This window comes from Ranitomeya imitator, chromosome 1, assembly GCF_032444005.1.
Source record: "Ranitomeya imitator isolate aRanImi1 chromosome 1, aRanImi1.pri, whole genome shotgun sequence".
NCBI lineage: Eukaryota > Metazoa > Chordata > Amphibia > Anura > Dendrobatidae > Ranitomeya > Ranitomeya imitator.
Window position 1 is genome coordinate 1,044,882,944 of NC_091282.1, and position 18,994 is coordinate 1,044,901,937.

The 18,994-nt window shown below is 43.2% G+C and overlaps 1 protein-coding gene across 5 annotated transcripts in view; it reads left to right on the forward strand.

Annotated features, from left to right (window-relative positions):
- Positions 1-18,994, forward strand: part of TRIM2 (tripartite motif containing 2) — a 202,125-nt gene that overhangs the window by 159,892 nt on the left and 23,239 nt on the right. For all 5 annotated transcript variants that reach the window (XM_069744090.1, XM_069744087.1, XM_069744091.1 and 2 more), the window contains 4 exons: positions 4,036-4,214; positions 7,537-7,774; positions 12,249-12,400; positions 12,716-12,896. In XM_069744090.1, coding sequence (XP_069600191.1) covers positions 4,081-4,214; positions 7,537-7,774; positions 12,249-12,400; positions 12,716-12,896 — 705 coding nt within the window. In that variant the 5' untranslated portion in view covers positions 4,036-4,080. The remainder of the gene's footprint in view (positions 1-4,035; positions 4,215-7,536; positions 7,775-12,248; positions 12,401-12,715; positions 12,897-18,994) is intronic.

Here is an 18,994-nt window from a genome sequence, read left to right on the forward strand (position 1 = left end):
CTGGGAGTGATGGTCTATGGAGAACAACTTGTGACTTTGTTTTGATCGCCATTTACTTACTCAGATATCCAGGTTATGTTTTTATGCTCCAGAATATAACCCGTCTTACTCATCCCATGTATTGAGAATTTGACTTCTGGAATGGCAAGTAGAATAATAATCACACACTGGAATAATAATTGGGCTGTAATAAATGCACAAAAATATACTGAAAGTGTAGTTCTATTACAAAACGAAAAAAACTAATACCAGACTTTGTTATATATACAGACAGGTAGATGGAGGGAGATGTGTATGTGTGTGTTTATGTATCTATGTATGTATGTATGTATATATATCTCTATCACGTTGAAAAAAAGAGGCAGCACTCCATGTCTACAGTGAAAATGTGGAAGGTTTAATCAACCCACTTGTCTGGGCGACGTTTCGGCTCCATCTCATCTGAGCCTTTCTCAAGTCTTGATATATATATATATATATACACACACACACACACACACACACACACACACACACACACACACACACACACACACACACACACACGCACATATATACACGCATACATATATACACTTGCTTGCATACATATATACACTTGCTTGCATACATATATACACTTGCATACATATATACACTTGCTTGCATACATATATACACTTGCATACATATATACACTTGCTTGCATACATATATACACTTGCATACATATATACACTTGCATACATACATAAACACATACATACACATCTCCCTCCATCTACCTGTCTGTATATATAACAAAGTCTTTCAATATCTGATGCAGACAATGTATGAATACACTGTTAACAGATATGGGGGGAACAAGGGCTACGTAACAGAATAACAGATGGTATTAGTTTTTTTCGTTTTGTAATAGAACTACACTTTCAGTATATTTTTGTGCATTTATTACAGCCCAATTATTATTCCAGTGTGTGATTATTATTCTACTATATATTATTATATATATATATATATATATATATATATATATATATATATATATATATATATATATATATATATATATATATATATATAATATATATATATATATATTCAATGACCCAAAGTCATAGGACACATTTTAAACAGTTAATTTTTATTGATGGGCAAGTGTCCTTGGCACCGCTCCATACTCCGGTTGCTCAGTCGAGTAGCGAGCAGTGCCGGGTATCGTGTGGTGTTCGAGTTCTCTGATCCCCGTACATAAATTATCTGAGCCGGGCACAGAGAGAGAGAGAGAGAATTTTTCTGTTCTCTGGAAAAATGCTTTAGATTCGAGTATCAATCACTGGAGCGTTTCACTGCTCGATTAACACTAATAACTTTACAAACCATAAATCGCTGCATCAATGCAAAACTCAGTTGACTGGGAGAAAGTTGGCGACTTTGCATTATTGGTGTGTATTTGTGCTCAGTAGTGTCTATTGGGGCAGACAGGCTGTACTGTGATAATGTGCACATTTTATGCAAAAAGGCACTAAAAATAAGCCGTCCTAAATAAGCATGGCGTGATTTGTTAGCCATGCTTATTTTCCATGTGGTGATTTGCATTATGAAGTTGTCAGCACATTAGAGCAAATTGTGCCTTCAATCTGTACTTTAATAATGAAGTGCTCATGAGCGTAAGAAACCTGTCTCCTGAGCAATCCTTCTGCTCTGTTACGGTCTATTCATATTATCTACATTCTGAAATGCAGGAATATTCATACCTGTAGGAAGTAAAGGGATATAAAGCTAATTTATGTGCGTAGTACTACATTTGTTATACAGATGCTTTATTATTTGCTTACGGCTGTCTCTTAGGCTGGTTTTCACATTTGCATTTTTTTTTTTTTTTTGCATTTTTGCGGTAAAAAACGCATGTATTTTTCCCCCCTATATTTAACATTAAAAACACATGCGTTTTTTTGCATGCATTTTGATGCGTTTTTGCAACGCATGCGTTTTTTCTCTGCATGCGTTGTGTTGCAGAAATGCAACATGTAGTAATTTTTGCGGCGTTTTTTTGCCGCAAAAAAAGCATGCGTCTTTTCGCTGCAAAAAAGCCTATTGATGCCTATGTAAACGCATGCGTTTTTATTTAAAAAAAAAAACCCCAGAAAACACACTGATATGCCACCCCCCACCATAAAGGTGATAAAGGGATCCTAACCCTAAAGGGATCCTAACCCTATCCCTACCCCTAACTCTACCCCTAACCCTAAAGGGATCCTAACCCTACCCCTAAACCTAAAGGGATCATAACCCTAACCCTACCCCTAATCCCTTTAGGGTTAGGATCCCTTTAGGCTTAGGGTTAGGATCCCTTTAGGGTTAGGGTTATGATCCCTACCCCTAACCCAACCCCTAACCCTAACTATTTCTGTTTATAGTGGGTTTTTTACTTTATTTTGATGATTGGCAGCTGTCACACATTTCTCAGCATGCGTTTAAAAAAACACAAATGCATGAAAAAATGCATGTAAACGCGTCAAAATGCCGCGTTTTTTTCACCAAATGCAAAAACGCAGCGTTTGCATGCGTTTTTTCACCATTTTTTTTTTAAACGCAAGTGTGAAACCAGCCTAAGATCGGAGTAACACAACAGTATAATACGTAATACGGACGAGTGCTGTGCGATAAAACATCACATAACCTTCGGCCCGGTGTTGTTCTATGGGGCCGCTCAGCTTTGTGATTATTTTCTCATGCCAAATCCGCATTTGAGAACAATCTCGGCATGCTGTGATTGGCAGAGAGACTCAGTCGAGTCTTGGCTCACTCGCACGCATGTAAGTCTATGGATGCAAGTGACAACGCACAGCACTAGGGTATCACCTGAGTGCAGTGCGATATACGCCGACGCTGACAGCAGAGGTAATGGAGAAATGACTTTGTCCGCCTCCTCCGCACCTGTGCTCCAATCCTATCCGTGTGAGATGATCGGAGCACTGTAGTATGACTACTCGCAGCAGAGCAGGAGCCGGGGGTCATTAGCATATCACATCGGATGCTCTCGCATAGCGCGTCGTGCACTAATGTGACTCCAGCCTATCTCTGTCCACACACATTTTTCAATGTTCGCTGAAAAGACTGGGCTTTTTAGGGTTCTGTGTTTAAGGGTATGTGCACACTACACCTTTTTCTGGCAGTTTCCACTCCAAAACACACCGAAAAATAACTTGCCTTTCATTATAGTCAGTCTTTTGAGTATCTTGTAACTACTTCAGGTTTACAAAGACACCAAGCGGCGGCTTAAAGAAGTGAGCACTCAATTCTTTAGGAGTTTTCCTCTCTAAAGACACTCCATTCTTTCCAGTACAAGTCAATGGAAAGGTTCAAAACAATCCCACATATCTGTTTGAAAGTTTTAGAGTTCAAAACTACTGGAAAATGCTAGTAAAAGAGGTGTCACAAAAATACTGGGAAAAAAATGAATAAAAAAAAAGCGGTAGTTAAAAATGTTGAAAAAGCGCTTGGAAAATGACCAAAAGATGCTAAAAAAAGGTTACTCTGGGGGGAATATGCTGGCGTTTACTGAAGCATAGTCCACTTAAACTTGTTGGGTTTGCGTGCTCGAAAAGGCGTTGTGTGCACGTATGGAAAGTTATTTACATTGATTGCAAAGTGCCTTTTTATTAATAGTAGTGTACAACAGTATAATCTAAAGGAAGGCTTTAACCCCTTACTATGAGTGATGAGCGAACGTGCTTGGATGACGTGTTAACTGAGTATCATGGGCATGCTCGAATAATATGTTCGGGTCCCCGTGGCTGCATGATTCGTGGCTGTTAGACAGCAGCAGCACACCGGTGGGGATTGCCTGGTTGTTAGGGATTCCCAACATGTGTTACAGCTGTCTAATAGCCACGAATCGTGCAACTGCAGGAACAAGAACGCGTTATCCAAGCACGTTCACTCATCACTACTTTCAATATTGTGAATTTCTCGTTTTCCACGTCTTCGTTGTTGGTGTTCAAATGAGATGTTTGGTTTTATGTCATATGATTTTTGTTTTTCTCTTTTTAGTGTGCAAGGTGGAAGGGAACGTAACCCACATGTCAGTGGTCTAGGATGGCCAGTGAAGGCTCCAATATCCCTAGCCCTGTGGTGCGCCAGATTGACAAGCAGTTCCTGATCTGCAGTATATGCCTCGACCGATACAAAAATCCCAAAGTACTTCCTTGTCTCCACACATTTTGTGAGAGGTAAATGGCCTGATGCGTTTTCTGTGACCTTTACTATTCTTGCTAATTTCGGATATAGTTTAGACTTGTAGCATTATCATACTAGTATAAGCGGTCACCCCAAATGAATATACATACAAGAATATCTCAGGTAAATGGATTGACAATTCCATTTCATTTTTCCAGTATCAAGATGGCAATAAACATTTGACATTGTCATTAGTTCCAGGTTAAGGGCTCATTCACAGGTCAGTTTTTCTAGTATGAGTGTTCTCCATATTTTTCACAACTAGCACTCATACCTATGATAGTCTATGGAAGTTCACATCTCATTTTATTTTCCCTCTCATACTAAGTGGTCTGCACAGAAGCATGTAGACTTGTCCGATATTGATCAGTATTGGATAAAAGTTTCCATTACAAGTCTATATATCTGTGATTCCACCAGAAAGGCATCCGTGAGTTTTTCACGGACTGTTTGGTATGAGAAGGTTGAGAAACGTCCATCAGCTTTCGTGTTTCCCCTTTCTTTCAAGAATATCTGATGTGAATACTTTTCTTCCCAATGATGGCAAAAGTATTCTAGGAGTGATACCTTTATGTATTATGAAAATCTGATGAAACCCTGACACTGACCACACCCTGAAGAAAACACTGATGAAACAATTACTGTTTTTTTTTTCTTTGAGTCCAAGTACAATCTCTAACCTCTGAATGAGCCTTCACTTTTATGAGTTAACGAGTATTCTGTCATCGGGGCCTGTGGCTGCAAATATGGGTCTGTGAGATGCTGAATCTCTTCACCTTACTTACAATTGGCGACGTTCGCAGATAGCTTAACTCAGCTGCAGGCACATATGTTATTAAGAATCCAGAAGAGACTTTGATTTCTTTAAGAATTCTTGTTCAATGCATACAAACAGCAGCAGGTAAAAAAGACTTTCTTGAGACAAGCTGAAAGCACATGTGCCTCTAATAAAGCCAAGATGGAGACTGAGACACAAGGAGAAGAAGAAGGAAGTGACATGACACCCGACAGAGAGACAGAAGGGACAAACTTAATAGAAAGGGATTTCAGCTATGCAAAACACTGGAACACATAGCAACAATAAACAATATGAGAAACTGCAATACAGCATGTAAAATGTATCATTCATGGGACATAACGAGTCCTCATCGAGTGGTTCCTGTTGGAGAAATCAGTAGATTAGAAGGATAGTTTTCATGCTGGAGTTCTGTTTCCAGAGATGAAAGCAGAACATTTTTCATCGCAACCGAATTAATTTGGACATCTGACCGCTTAAAGTGGTTTCTCCATTTTTACATATTCTGAGTCGATCTATGCATTATGTATAACGAGATACCATATGTTAAAGAAACCTTTTAATCTTAGTGTAGTGAAGTCTCTAAATGATCAGCACTATTTATACAGGATGTTGGCAGAAAATGGCCTCTTTCGAATGTTTGCTATATTATGAAAAAAAAAAAAAATCGGACATCTTGCAATTTTCACACTGGCCACTGCGTCTAATTTTAAACTCTCACTTCTTCTGTAGAGAAGACAATAGATAACAGGCTCCACCATTCACAGCAGATGTCACAGCTCACCTCCCCCCAAATCAGAGCGCAAGACTTAAATACATCCATACAAATCAATAGGGTCAGAGTCAGTCTATTGCTACTTATAGCCATGAGGTTGATGAGAAGAACCAGAATTAAGAAATGGCGCAGAAACTTTATTTAACATGATTTAAGCAATAGGTCGTCTTCCAATGACGCATATCCTTTAAGGTGGGGAACCTTTTTTCTGTCATAGGTCATTTTGGATATTTATACCATCAATCAGGGGCCATAGAAAATTATCAACTTGGTATTTATCCTGCTATATAAACATGGGCTGGGGGCATGCTCGTGATGGCTGGGGGCATGCTCGTGATGGCTGGGGGCATGCACGGGAAGGGGCTGGGGGCATGCCTCGTGACTGCTGGGGGCATGCACGTGACTGGGAAGGGGCTGGGGCATGCTCGTGACGGCTGGGGGCATGCACGTAATGGTGGGAGGTGCTGGGGCTGGTCCTGAGACATACACATTACAGGAGATCCTGGGTCTGTCGCTGTGGTCTTCATTGGTGGGACCCCAATTCTGTCTCCGCCCACCATGTACGTCCTCACGTTGGCACTGGTCAGTGTGAGGATGTAGTGCTTTATTGCGTGCGCCGCAGCATTCAGTACCGAACGCTCTGTGCATGTGCTTGCACTGCAAGGAGTAATATAAAGAGCCCACAGCTGGCATCTTCCCGGGCCAAGCACTCCAGTCAGCGGGAATCCCCACGGCTACTTTAGGTGGAAAAACCTGGTGACAGTTTCCCTTTAATCTGAGAGCAGCATAACCTAGAGACAGACCCTAATTCCAGTGATGTAACTTACTGGACTGCTTGTTGTAGTTTGGGAAAAATCACTGTTCTATTAGGAGATTATCATTACAGGACTAGTAACTTGCTGCTGTGTAGTCCTCCATATTCATGTGCTCTATATCAGGGGTGTCAAACTGCATTCCTCAAGGGCTGCAAACAGGTCATGTTTTCAGGATTTCCTTGTACTGCACAGGTGATAATTTAATCACCTACACACATAATGATTACAGCACCTTGTGCAATGCTAAGGAAATCTTGAAAACACGCATAGTTTGCGGCCCTCGAGGAATGCAGTTTGACACCCCTGCTCTATATTACCTCACCCCCAGCTTTCTGCCTATGCACAGCATACACAGAAAGCAGCCAATCAGTGGAGTGGGAGGGGTAATACAGAGCTGGGCATTCAGAATACTGGTAGATCTGCAGCAGATAAAATGGGGATTTTATCAAATATCCAACCCGCAGGCCAGTAAGTGATGCATTGCTGAAATTAAGATGTGTCTCTACATTATGCCTTACAGGTTACAGAAGAATTAGCAAAAACCTGGTAACAGATTCCCTTTAATAGTTACAAACTACAGAAGTGGCCCGGGGTAACATTAAAATGGTCTCGAGTGATCAATTACCTTGCACCCAGTTGTTCAGCTCACTGGTGGGGGTGCACTCTCTAAGGATCCCTCTAGAATCCGTTCTGAAGGATGTCTTAGCTGGTGGTAGTCATTGGCACACTTCTGCTGACAAGCATTTGTGTAGAGGAGGTGTGTAGCCTGGCATCCTGCCGACCTTAGTTTATCCTGGATCTAATGATCCCCTGGTTTATTATTATACACCTTCTGCTGATCATGACCTCTGCTGTGAGATTATCTGTCTCTGTTGCCCAGATTCTGGGCAATGTGTAATGATTGTGGCATTCTTTCTCTGACATTCCAGGTGTTTGCAGAATTACATCCCAGCTCACAGCTTGACCCTCTCGTGCCCAGTCTGCCGCCAGACCTCGATTCTCCCCGAGAAGGGTGTGTCTGCGCTCCAGAATAACTTCTTCATCACTAACCTGATGGACGTGCTGCAGCGGAGTCCAGATAATGGGATAGAAGAGTCCTCCATTCTGGAGACAGTGAATGCTGTTGCTGCTGGAAAACCTTTGTCATGTCCAAATCATGATGGAAATGTAAGAAATTTTCTGTATCATTGGATTGATGACTTTTTACATGTTATGTATGAGTTTGTGTCTGTACAGTAAGAAGCATCACTGCTCCAAAGGTAAGATAGATCCTCCCAGTGCAGCTGTCCCCGACACCTCCACCGATAAGGGGCTCCTGGTAGCGCTGTGGCCTCTTCAGTGTTTATCGTTCCATCTACCTGCAAAGTGCAGATGATTGAAGTGTTGTCCCATTGAAATGAATGGAAGCATTGCTGCCAGTAGATAAAAGCATTCTAGATTGTATCCAGAGCCAGAAAACATGTCCTCGTCACAGCCGAGACGTGTTCCCAGTCTGGGTAATCCTTTATGAACTTGATACATCATCACAAGTCCAAGGTGTCAGTCTTTGGTGCATTACAAACCCAAGTTCTAGTTATCTGCCTTTAGTAAATCTTCCCCATTGTTTCTGGTACATTTAATTGGAAAAGTAAAATTGAGCCACATAAATAGCTTCTTAAATGCATCATTGTGTTCCATTTAGTGGCATTTTTTGGTTTCTATTGTTTTACAGAGTTATGTAACATGTGGCAGCAGCATTTTGAGGCAAAAAAAGTATATGGTGATGAAGCATTTGTAGGAATTCTGATTTACCGTCCTGTATAAACATGCTGGTAATCACTGGACAAATGAATAAAACGCTCTTCATCAACTGATTGGAAATCATCGTTATCAGCAGCACTGTGGAGGATGTGCTGCGTTGTACTGGGACAGGATGATTGTTCTCGGTGGGGCTCAGCCCGTGTAAACAGCCTAGTAGATGAGCGATGATTGACTACATACAGGTGAATCAGTGCTTGCTAATGGGCTGAGATTGGGCCATCTGATTGCATCCTAAGGCCTCATTCAGACATCTGGGATTTTTCACAGAAAAATGGACCAGTGCCATTTTTTACCATCAGTGGTTTTCACGTCTGAAAAAATGAATAAATGACAAAGCTTCAACCCATAGACTTGTTTGGGTGATTTTTACACTGATAAAAAAAACGTCCCTGTCTCCTTCATTTTTATTTAAAAAAATATGGATATGTAAACTGATCAATAGATAATGGGCGCGTCTCATATCGGTGAAATCCACAGAACACGTATGTGAAAAACCGACATCTGAGTCATGAGCAACATATATATCACCGCCAACTGGCTACACGTGAACAAGAATTTTTTTTTAGCAAATCAAAAAGATCATTTTCCTCTGACATTAGTCCCATCCGTTGGACGATCCTCAGGCTAGGAACACTCATTCACGGTAATCATGCAATGTACAGGCACCGTCATTCTTCTCTGAACGGTTTTATTATGGTACATTGTAGTGATATTGTGAAACGTAATAAGATGTAATTAACGGAGTTTACGATGGTAATTGATCTTTTGATAATAACTGATCTTTAGTAATTCTGTGCAGCTCTGAAGATGACCGTTTTGCCATATTACTGGCTCGGTAACGGTTATCTTTCCACTTAAATGGGTTGTAATGGATTGTATGAAGTGTAGCTTGTCTGGATTCCTGTCTGTAGTGTCCAGTGAATGGACCGTGAGCAGAAGGAAGTGAAAGGAGCTGATTAAATAGGTTCACAAGTAATTCTGCTTGTCATCTGTACAATCTTGTTACTTGAACCCACCTAATCTTTTTGACCTTTTTAATAATTAACAAAATGCTAATTCCTTTGTGTGTCACACTTGGAGCGCTGGAGCCTTGGCCGGGTCCCAGCAGCTTTGGTTATTCATTAGGTCCTACTGCAGAATTAAAAAGTAACTAGTGCAACGAAATATTCTTATTAGACCTTAGGGTATTAGGATATCCTAACCAGGGTGATGATTTTCTGGGCAGTCTCATCATGTATGTCTCATATTATCTCCTATGGAGGAAGAAATGCAAAAATCAATTTGGATTTTCAGGACCATTAAATCTGATATCTGCTCATCTGTACATAAATGGTTCTTACTAGAGCTAGAGATAGGTGAGCTACATTCATTGTTATGGTTGCAGCCTCTGTAATTCCATGGTAGAAGAAACCTAGTTATTGGACCATATCTAGGTGCTCTGCAACTTTAAAGGTACCTTCACACTGACCAACTTCACAACGATATCGCTAGCGATCCGTGACGTTGCAGCGTCCTGGCTAGCGATATCGTTGTGTTTGACACGCAGCAGTGATCAGGATCCTGCTGTGACATCGTTGGTCGGAGTAGAAAGTCCAGAACTTTTTCGTCGCTGGACTCCCGCAGACATCGCTGAATCGGCGTGTGTGATGCCGATTCAGCGATGTCTTCACTGGTAACCAGGGTAAACATCGGGTTACTAAGTGCTGAGCCGCGCTTAGTAACCCGATGTTTACCCTGGTTACCAGTGTAAATGTAAAAAAAAACAAACACTACATACTTACATTCCAGTGTCTGTCGCGTCCCTCGGCATTCTGCTTCCCTGCACTGTCAGCGCCGGACAGCCGTAAAGCAGATTACAGCGGTGACATCACCGCTGTGCTTTACGGCCAGCCGGCGCTCACAGTCAGTGCAGGAAAGCACAGCGCTGGGGGACAGACACCGGAATGTAAGTATGTAGTGTTTGTTTTTTTTTTACATTAGCACTGGTAACCAGGGTAAACATCGGGTTACTAAGCGCGGCCCTGCGCTTAGTAACCCGATGTTTACCCTGGTTACCAGGGGACTTCGCATAGTTGGTCGCTGGAGAGCTGTCTGTGTAACAGCTCTCCAGCGACCACACAGCGACGCTGCAGCGATCGGGATCGTTGTCTAGATCGCTGCAGCGTCGCTAAATGTGACGGTACCTTAAGGCCGGGATCACACATGCGAGAAAGACGGCCGAGTCTCGCATGTTAATACCCGGCCCTGCCGCCTGCACTCCGGAGCGGAGTGGGCAGCTCCATGTATAGCTATGCGGCCGAGTGCAGGCGGCAGGGTCGGATATTAACATGCGAGACTCGGCCGTCTTTCTTGCATGTGTGATCCCGGCCTTAGGCTATGTGCACACGTCAGGATTATTTACAGAAATTTCCTGAACAAAACCGGACTTTTTCCGCAGGAAATCCGCATGCGTTTTTTCTTGCGTTTTTTGGTGAGGATTTTTCGTGTTTTGTTTCCCGGAGCTTCTCAATGCATTAAATAGTGGGAAATCCGGGAAATTAATGAACATGCTGCGTTTTATTCGCGGGAAAAAAAAAAGCAAAATACGCCCAAAAATTGCGCATTGCATTCTATTTTAATAGGATGCTTAATGGATGTGTTTTTTCACGGTTTTATCGCGTTTTTATAGCGAAAAATCCGGAAGGTGTGCACACAGCCTAAAGGTAATGTTTAATCAGAAAATGACCTATTGGACATTTTAAATCGGGTTTTATTTTAAGTTGTGTGTAGGATATATGTCATTTTTTTTCCAAAATATTGTAAGCAATTGGTAATCACAATCCATATTTAAAAAAAACAAAACAAAACTTTACATCGTTGCACTTCTCACTGGGGGTATTTGAGACACACTTTATCATCAGGCAGGATAATGATGGGTAACGTTTTATACACCACTGATAACGAAGGATTAGTGATGAGCCATCGTGCTTGGTTACCGTGTTATCTGACCATGCTCGTGTGCTCCGTGTAATCCCTGTATGTGTTGCAGCTGTCGAACATCCATGACACATTCAGCTGCGGCGACTCCCAACATATTTGTCACACGTGCCAAAGACACTGTTAGCACCCGAGCATGATTGGATAACACCTTATCTGAGCACGTTCGCTCATCACTACAAAGGATCCGCCATTTCTAAAACGTAATGTCACTGTTGACCCTTCTCCCCCTCTATTGCACATGCTCATTAGATGCTTCAGTACACAAGATGGGGTCTATTGCTGTTAATATTCATGTGAATTTTCTGAAAGAACAGATGGCGGAGTGTAAAGAAAAAACCCAGTGGTCAGTCTGAAAATTTGTATTTAATTTTCCCTTGATTCCTGCTGGCTGTTGTATAATTACAATAATAATGGACTCGTGCTGAAAAATAATCAGATAACATAAGAATGTTTAGCGAGATTGTCGATGATTAGAGACACATGACTGCCACACTTGTTCATAAGCTTTGTGTGACAGTGCAAATTCCTCTCCATAGACTTAAACTACCAAGCTTTGGATAGGTGTGGCACAATTTTGGGAGAAAGCTGCCATGTTTTTCTAATCCTTTAACCATTGCTATTGTTGATTTATCTATTGTTCAGTTCTTTTTGGCTAAACTGTAGAAAAACATATATATCAGTGCAAAAACAGGGATTGCTGTAAAATCTGAGTTTCCATATTACATATATTCCATATTTCATATTACATTAGCTTGGTATGGATTTGATGTGGGAATACGTTGCTGTCAGAACTGCGTGTTGTGTATTTTTTTAAGGTTAAGAATAGTAAATAATTTTCCGTTTTTTGTTTTGTTTGCTGCAGGTCATGGAATTTTACTGCCAGTCATGTGAGACTGCAATGTGCCAGGACTGTACTGGAGGGGAGCACGCCGAGCACCCCACCGTGCCCCTCAAAGATGTGGTGGAGCAGCATAAGGCCGCACTACAGGCTCAGCTGGATGCCGTCAAGAAGAGGTATGGGTTTCTTTTGGAGTAGGCCCGCTTTTTCATATAGTGCTCCGCAGCATGATGTGATTAATGGGAACACGGGGTCTTGGTTCTCAGCCACAAATAAATGCCAAAAGAAATTCCCATTACATTGTAAATAATTGGATGTAATTCACAATATAACCCCGTCACTGCCATTGTAGACCACGGCTGCACAGGGGAAGGGGACAAGCATACATCCTTGGAATACCTGCTTTTCCATGGCCGGCTTGTATGTATTGGTTACAAGATATGTATATCTCTTCATTTTTTTTTAAATTCCATTTCTTTCCATGATTTCAGATTACCAGAAATAGACTCGGCATTACAGGTTGTATCCGAGATCATCAATCAGCTCGCAGCACAGAAGTCCAGCATAGTGGAGGAAATTCACTCCACCTTCGAGGACTTGCAGAAAACACTAAATGTTCGGAAGAGCGTCTTACTTATGGAGCTAGAAGTGAACTATGGGCTGAAGCATAAGGCATGTTACTCATTTTAGTGAAAAAATGAAGTTGTATGAGTGTAACATCCGTTAAAAGGCTTATCCCGCTCTTCTCGCTTTTGCGGGTGCTACTGACCCGTCTGGTGGCCACTTTCCAGGTCTTGAGCACAACCAGCATTTGCATCTTGCATGTGTGGCAAATACCCCTAGGGGTGCCACATTCCCCCTTAGTTAAGAACAGTACTCCGGGACTGTGGGACAATAACATTTTGAAATAACAATTAATATGTACAGAGTCTTAAAAATGAAAAGTTACAAAAACCACTCGAGGAAACAAAAATATAGTTCTGTACAAAGTCACTTCAAATAGCGTCCATTAATACAGTTCTATCCTTGAAGGTACTAGGAAAGGCACTGCACTTTGTGTCCAGGAATTTAGTTCCATTTTTCCAACGGAGTTATCAATATAAAGTCTAAAGAAAGTTCAAAAAGAGCGAGGAGCAAAGTTCAAAAAGCAGTCTTTCCGGAGCTTTGATTTAGTGCCTCCGGGCTGATAAAAAGTTCAAGAATATGCAAGAAGTTCATACAGACAAGTCTCTGTAGGCACTGGGCTTAAACGTTGCAGACTGATAACAATGACTATACTACATTTTCTGTTTAACTATATACGGCATAACATATATACAATTCACATTATGAGCTTTATAGTTGGTAATCTGCATACCTGGCCGGTAATTGACCCTGGGTACTACGCTGTGATCTACGTAATAGCGGTGTCTCTTCATGTGGTGTACTACTGTCTACTGCGGATGTAGTATCTGCCCGCTCTGCTAAAGATAATTCCACGACTATGGAGTTGGCAAGTCCACCGTGAATGGGATTACTCTGACCAGGAATCTGTTCTTCCTGGCCTGGAACCTCCTGTAGTACGGGGTCAGCCTCTTCCTGTCTTGGGACTTCTGGTATTGGGTTTGGTGTTGGGTAAAAGGCCACCATGGGAACCACTACTGCACCATGGTATGTTAGTAGGGTTTTGGGAAAGTCTCCTATACAGGTGTGATACACTTCCTCTTCTTTTTCCTTTACTGGTTGAACCTGTATGGGTTGAATAACTTCTGGTTCTGGCTGGACAACGTCTGGCTCTTTCAATGCTTCCGGACATAATTTAAGATTGTCTCTTGACACTAGTACAGATGTTAAGCCTCCGTTTTTGCTAATGAGACACATTTTAGGATTATCCACTCTTGTTGGTAAAACTGTGTAGGGTACGGCTTCCCACTGATTGTCCAGTTTATTGGTTCGACGATTTCTCTTGAGCACTTGGTCACCTGGTCTTAATGGGGTCGCTAGAGCATTCTGGTTGAAAGTTCGCTCTTGTCTTTCTCTAGTTTGCTGAAGGCTTCTTTCCACACTCTCTTGCACTTGGCGATACTGCTTTTGCCGTATGATATCCCAATTGGAGTCTTGGACTTCTGCGTCTGGTTTCAGAATTCCCATTTCTAGATCGATTGGTAATTGGCCGGGTCTTGCACGCATAAGGTAAGCTGGGGTGCAATTGGTGGAACTCACCGGGACATGATTATACAGATCCACCAAGTCAGGCAATTTCTCTGGCCATTGATTCCTTTCTGCCTCAGGTAAAGTCTTTAGTAGTTCTATTACAATATGGTTCATCTTCTCGCATAAGCCGTTTGTTTGTGGATGATAGGCCGTCGTCCGGATCTTTTTGCAACCATACATATTACAGAATTCTCTGAAGATCTCTGATTCAAAGGCTGTACCTTGGTCGGTGAGAACCTGTTCCGGATATCCATGGGGTCTACAAAAGTACGTTTGGAACGCTTTGGCTGCTGTTTTTGCTGTCAGATCTTTTACGGGTACTACTACCAAGAAGCGTGAATAATGGTCCACGATGGTCAAGGCATAGACATAGCCAGACCGGCTTGGTGTCAACTTCACGTGGTCCATGGCTACAAGTTCAAGTGGTTGTTTGGTGATTATGGGCTGCAGTGGTGCTCTTTGGTTCTTTTGATCGTTTCTTCTGAGGTTGCACGGGCCACAATTTCTGCACCACTGTTCGATTGATTTTCTCATCCCGACCCAATAAAATCTTTCTCTTAGAAGTACTTCTAACTTTTTCCAACCGAAGTGACCAGCACCATTATGGTAAGCTTCGAGGACCATCTTGACATCTTGTTTAGGCACGATAATCTGCCAAACCAATTCATGTGTTTTCGGATTGGTGTACCTTCTACAGAGCTTCCCTTGATACAGGAACATTTTGCCTCTCTCTTTCCAGAGTTGATGCGTCTCTTCTGGGGCATCCTCATCGGGATATGCACTTTGCTCAGTTAACAGTTCCTTCACCAACTTCACAGCCGGATTGCTGTCTTGGGTGTCAGCCCATCTATGGTGTGCTAACGGATTTAAATTCACCTCTTGTTGTTTCTGATAGGTACTTGACTGATGATGTTTTGCCTTGGGATGATGGAAGGCTGGTAGTTCAATTTCTTCAAGCTCCCCCATTTCTTCTTCTACATCTCTCAAGTGTGGCATCCGGGATAGGGCATCGGCATTTCCATTCTTGCGACCTGCTCGATACTTGATCTTGAAGTTGTAATTAGATAACCGGGCTATCCATCGCTGTTCTAACGCACCTAATTTGGCTGTGTCCAGGTGGGTCAACGGATTGTTGTCAGTATAGACAATAAATTCTGCAGCGGCCAGATAGTGTTTGAAACGTTCAGTCACAGCCCAAACTACTGCCAGTAGTTCCAATTTGAAGGAGCTGTAATTTTCTGAATTTCTTTCAGTAGGCCGGAGCTTTCTACTTGCAAAGGCGATGACTTTCTCCCGACCTTCTTGCTCTTGTGACAGCACCGCTCCTAGTCCCACATTACTGGCATCGGTGTAGAGGATGAAAGGTTGATGGTAATCTGGGTATGCCAGAACCTCTTCTCCGGTTAGTGCCTTCTTTAGTTGTTCAAAGGAGTCTTCCCTTTCGTCGTTCCACTGAAAAGGAGGGTTTCGGTTTGAAGGTTTCTTCGTCTGCCCTACCAAGGTGTCTTGCAAGGGTGCTGCCAACTTGGTAAATCCTTTTATAAATCTGCGATAGTAACCCACCAATCCCAGGAATTGTCTCACTTCTTTTGCGCTGGTAGGTCTTGGCCAATCCCTTATGGCGCTTATTTTCTCGGGATCTGGTGCTACTCCCTCCGAACTCACGATGTGTCCCAGGTACTGTACCTTTGGCTTGAGAAGGTGACATTTGGATGGCTTGACTTTCATGCCATACCTGGATAAGGCTTCGAACACTTCTGCCAGGTCTATTAAGTGTTGTTCGTAAGTCTTTGAGTAGACGATCACATCATCTAGGTACAGGAGGACGGTCTCGAAGTTCTTGTGTCCGAGGCAGCATTCCATCAGCCGCTGGAAGGTACCGGATGCATTGCAGAGTCCGAACGGCATGCGATTAAATTCACATAGACCCATTGGTGTGGTGAATGCCGTCTTTTCCTTATCTCGCTCAGCCACAGGGACTTGCCAATACCCGCTTGTTAAGTCTAAGGTGGAAAAATAATTAGCAGATTTCAAAGCAGTTAAGGACTCTTCTATCCTAGGCAAGGGGTAGGCGTCTTTATGGGTGATGTTATTAATCTTCCGGTAGTCTACGCACATTCTCATGGTTCCGTCCTTTTTTTTGACAATCACTAGAGGGGCCGCCCAGGAGCTACAGCTGTCTCTTATTACCCCGGCCTGTTTCATCTCCCTCAGCATATCTTTTGCACATTGATAGTGAGCGGGCGGTATGGGTCTATATCTTTCTTTTATTGGGGGATGGTCACTGGTGGGGATTGTGTGTTCTACCCCTTCTATCCGTCCGAAGTCCAATGGGTGTTTACTGAAAACTTGTTCATATTCCGTCACTAGCCTATACACCCCTTGTTTTTGATGGGTAGGTGTTGAATTTATGCCCACGTGTAGCTGTTGGCACCAATCCTCCATTTCTCCATCTGAGCCATTGCCTTCCACCTGACAGGTTGGTTCTAAGGGCTCAATGGTTGTGATGGCATTGTTGTCAACAGTATATAGCTTTGCCATTGTAGCATACCTTGGCAAAGTGACCTCTTCCTCTCCACAGTTCAAAAGTCGTACCGGCACTCGTCCCCGGTGTACCTCGACTATCCCTCGTGCTGTGAGTATAGTGGGCCTGCTGTCGGTGTACACTGGTTCTATTAAGGCTTGATAATCTCGTCCCTTAGTACCAATGGCTGCTCTACACCATACCAGCATTTCTGTTTTTGGTGGGATTACAATAGATGTTGGATCACTTACCCTCACACTGCCGATTTCTCCACCTGCAACTTCTACCTGTTGCCTTAACATCAATACTTTTATTTCCCTCCGGAGAACTCTCTGCTGGCAGGATTGGGCAGTTTCAGCAATTTGCTGTAAGACAGAAATGACTTCGGAAAAGCAGTTCTCTAACACATTCATTCCTATCAATACAGTTGGTTCACAGTTCCGCCGGTCAACATCAACAACAATTATACCCTGTTTCTTCAATTCTACTTTACCAATCTTTATGGTCATCTCCCTGAATCCTAGTTTCGGTACCAACTTACCATTACTGGCCCATATATCTAGTTCAACATCAGAGGGCCCTTTATCAATATCTGCATCAGCCCAGTACCTCTTATAAAGGATATACGGTATAGATGAAATCTGGGAACCTGTGTCCAGCAAAGCGTTGAGGGGCATTCCGTCCAGCACGATAGGGATAATGGGTCGTCCTCCGATGTACCTGTCGTGCCAGGGTGTTGGGCCTTGAAAGTTCATTCCTGCGAAGCGGCCCGCATTCCCAGGGGATTCCCGTTTAAATCACAATCTCGTGCAAAGTGGCCTGGCTGCTGGCAACGGCGGCAAATGGGCTGTCCATCCGGTTGGTAGCGGTCGCGGGGTCGTCCTCTCCATGTCGGGTATCTCCGGGGTCTCATCCATGGAACATCCTCTCTACAGTTTGCCAACTCCATCTTGTGTCCTCTCATCTCCTGCATGGTTTTAGCCATTGAAGCAACAACATCAGCTAAAGAGTCAAGCTTTTGTTGAAGAGCCTCATTAGTACTGGGCCCCAGGGGCTTAGCAATGGCCCCGGACATAGCTGATGTCACTGGTACTCCATGTTGTTGAGGAGCCTCTGCCATGAGTTGCGCAGGATCCTGATCCCGAGGTGCCTCTGCCAGCTGGAGACGTATAACGCTCTCCTTTAATTGGGCAAATGTCAATTCAGGGTTCTTAAAAACAAGCATGCTCACATGCCCCCGGTGAGAAGGGGTGTAGAGTCCCTCAATAAATTGATCTCTTAGCAGTTTATCCGCTCCGGTGTTAAAAATGGGTTCAGCCAGTGTAAGTGATTTAAGGGCTTCCTGCAGGTTTAAGGCAAAGTCTCTCACGCCCTCATTAACTTTTTGTTTGCAATTAAAGAATCATACTTTAGCTTTGCTGCTGGCAGTGGTTTCAAATGTAGCTTTTAATCCAGCAAATATGCGTTCAACAGTGCCTTTTAGATCAGCTGCCCATGCTGTGACTTCTCGCTTAGCATGGCCACTTAACTGCATCATCAGGAGACTAACACGCTGAACTTCACCCACAGGGAACATGTCAAAATGGGCCAGCATCTTTTCTCTGAAATCGTCAAGGGTATTAGGCTCACCTTCATACATTGGAAGCCATGGGCCACCCGGGGTATATGGCATCAGCACCGGCATGATGGGCGCCACTCCTTGCACCGCTGCGCTACCGGACTCTCTATCGACACTCTGTCTTTCAGCTGCATTAGCGTCGCCGGGTGCTGCGGCGCCTCCTTGCTGCGACATACTGTGCCCCCTTAGTTAATCCGGACCCTTCCGGTCCTCCGCTTCCGTCGGGATAGTGTAGATTCGTTCCGCTGTGCAGCAGGATCGATTTTCCCCTTGCTCTGATGTCAGAGCGCTCAGCTTGGTGCCGCCCACAATGACACGCCCCCTGCTGCTCCCACCCACCGCGCTCTGTAATGGCGGATTCTGAAGTTTTTCAGTTAGACTGGGGCTCAGGTGATGGCGTAGCTCAATTAACAGTCTCATGCCTAACGGTTATGA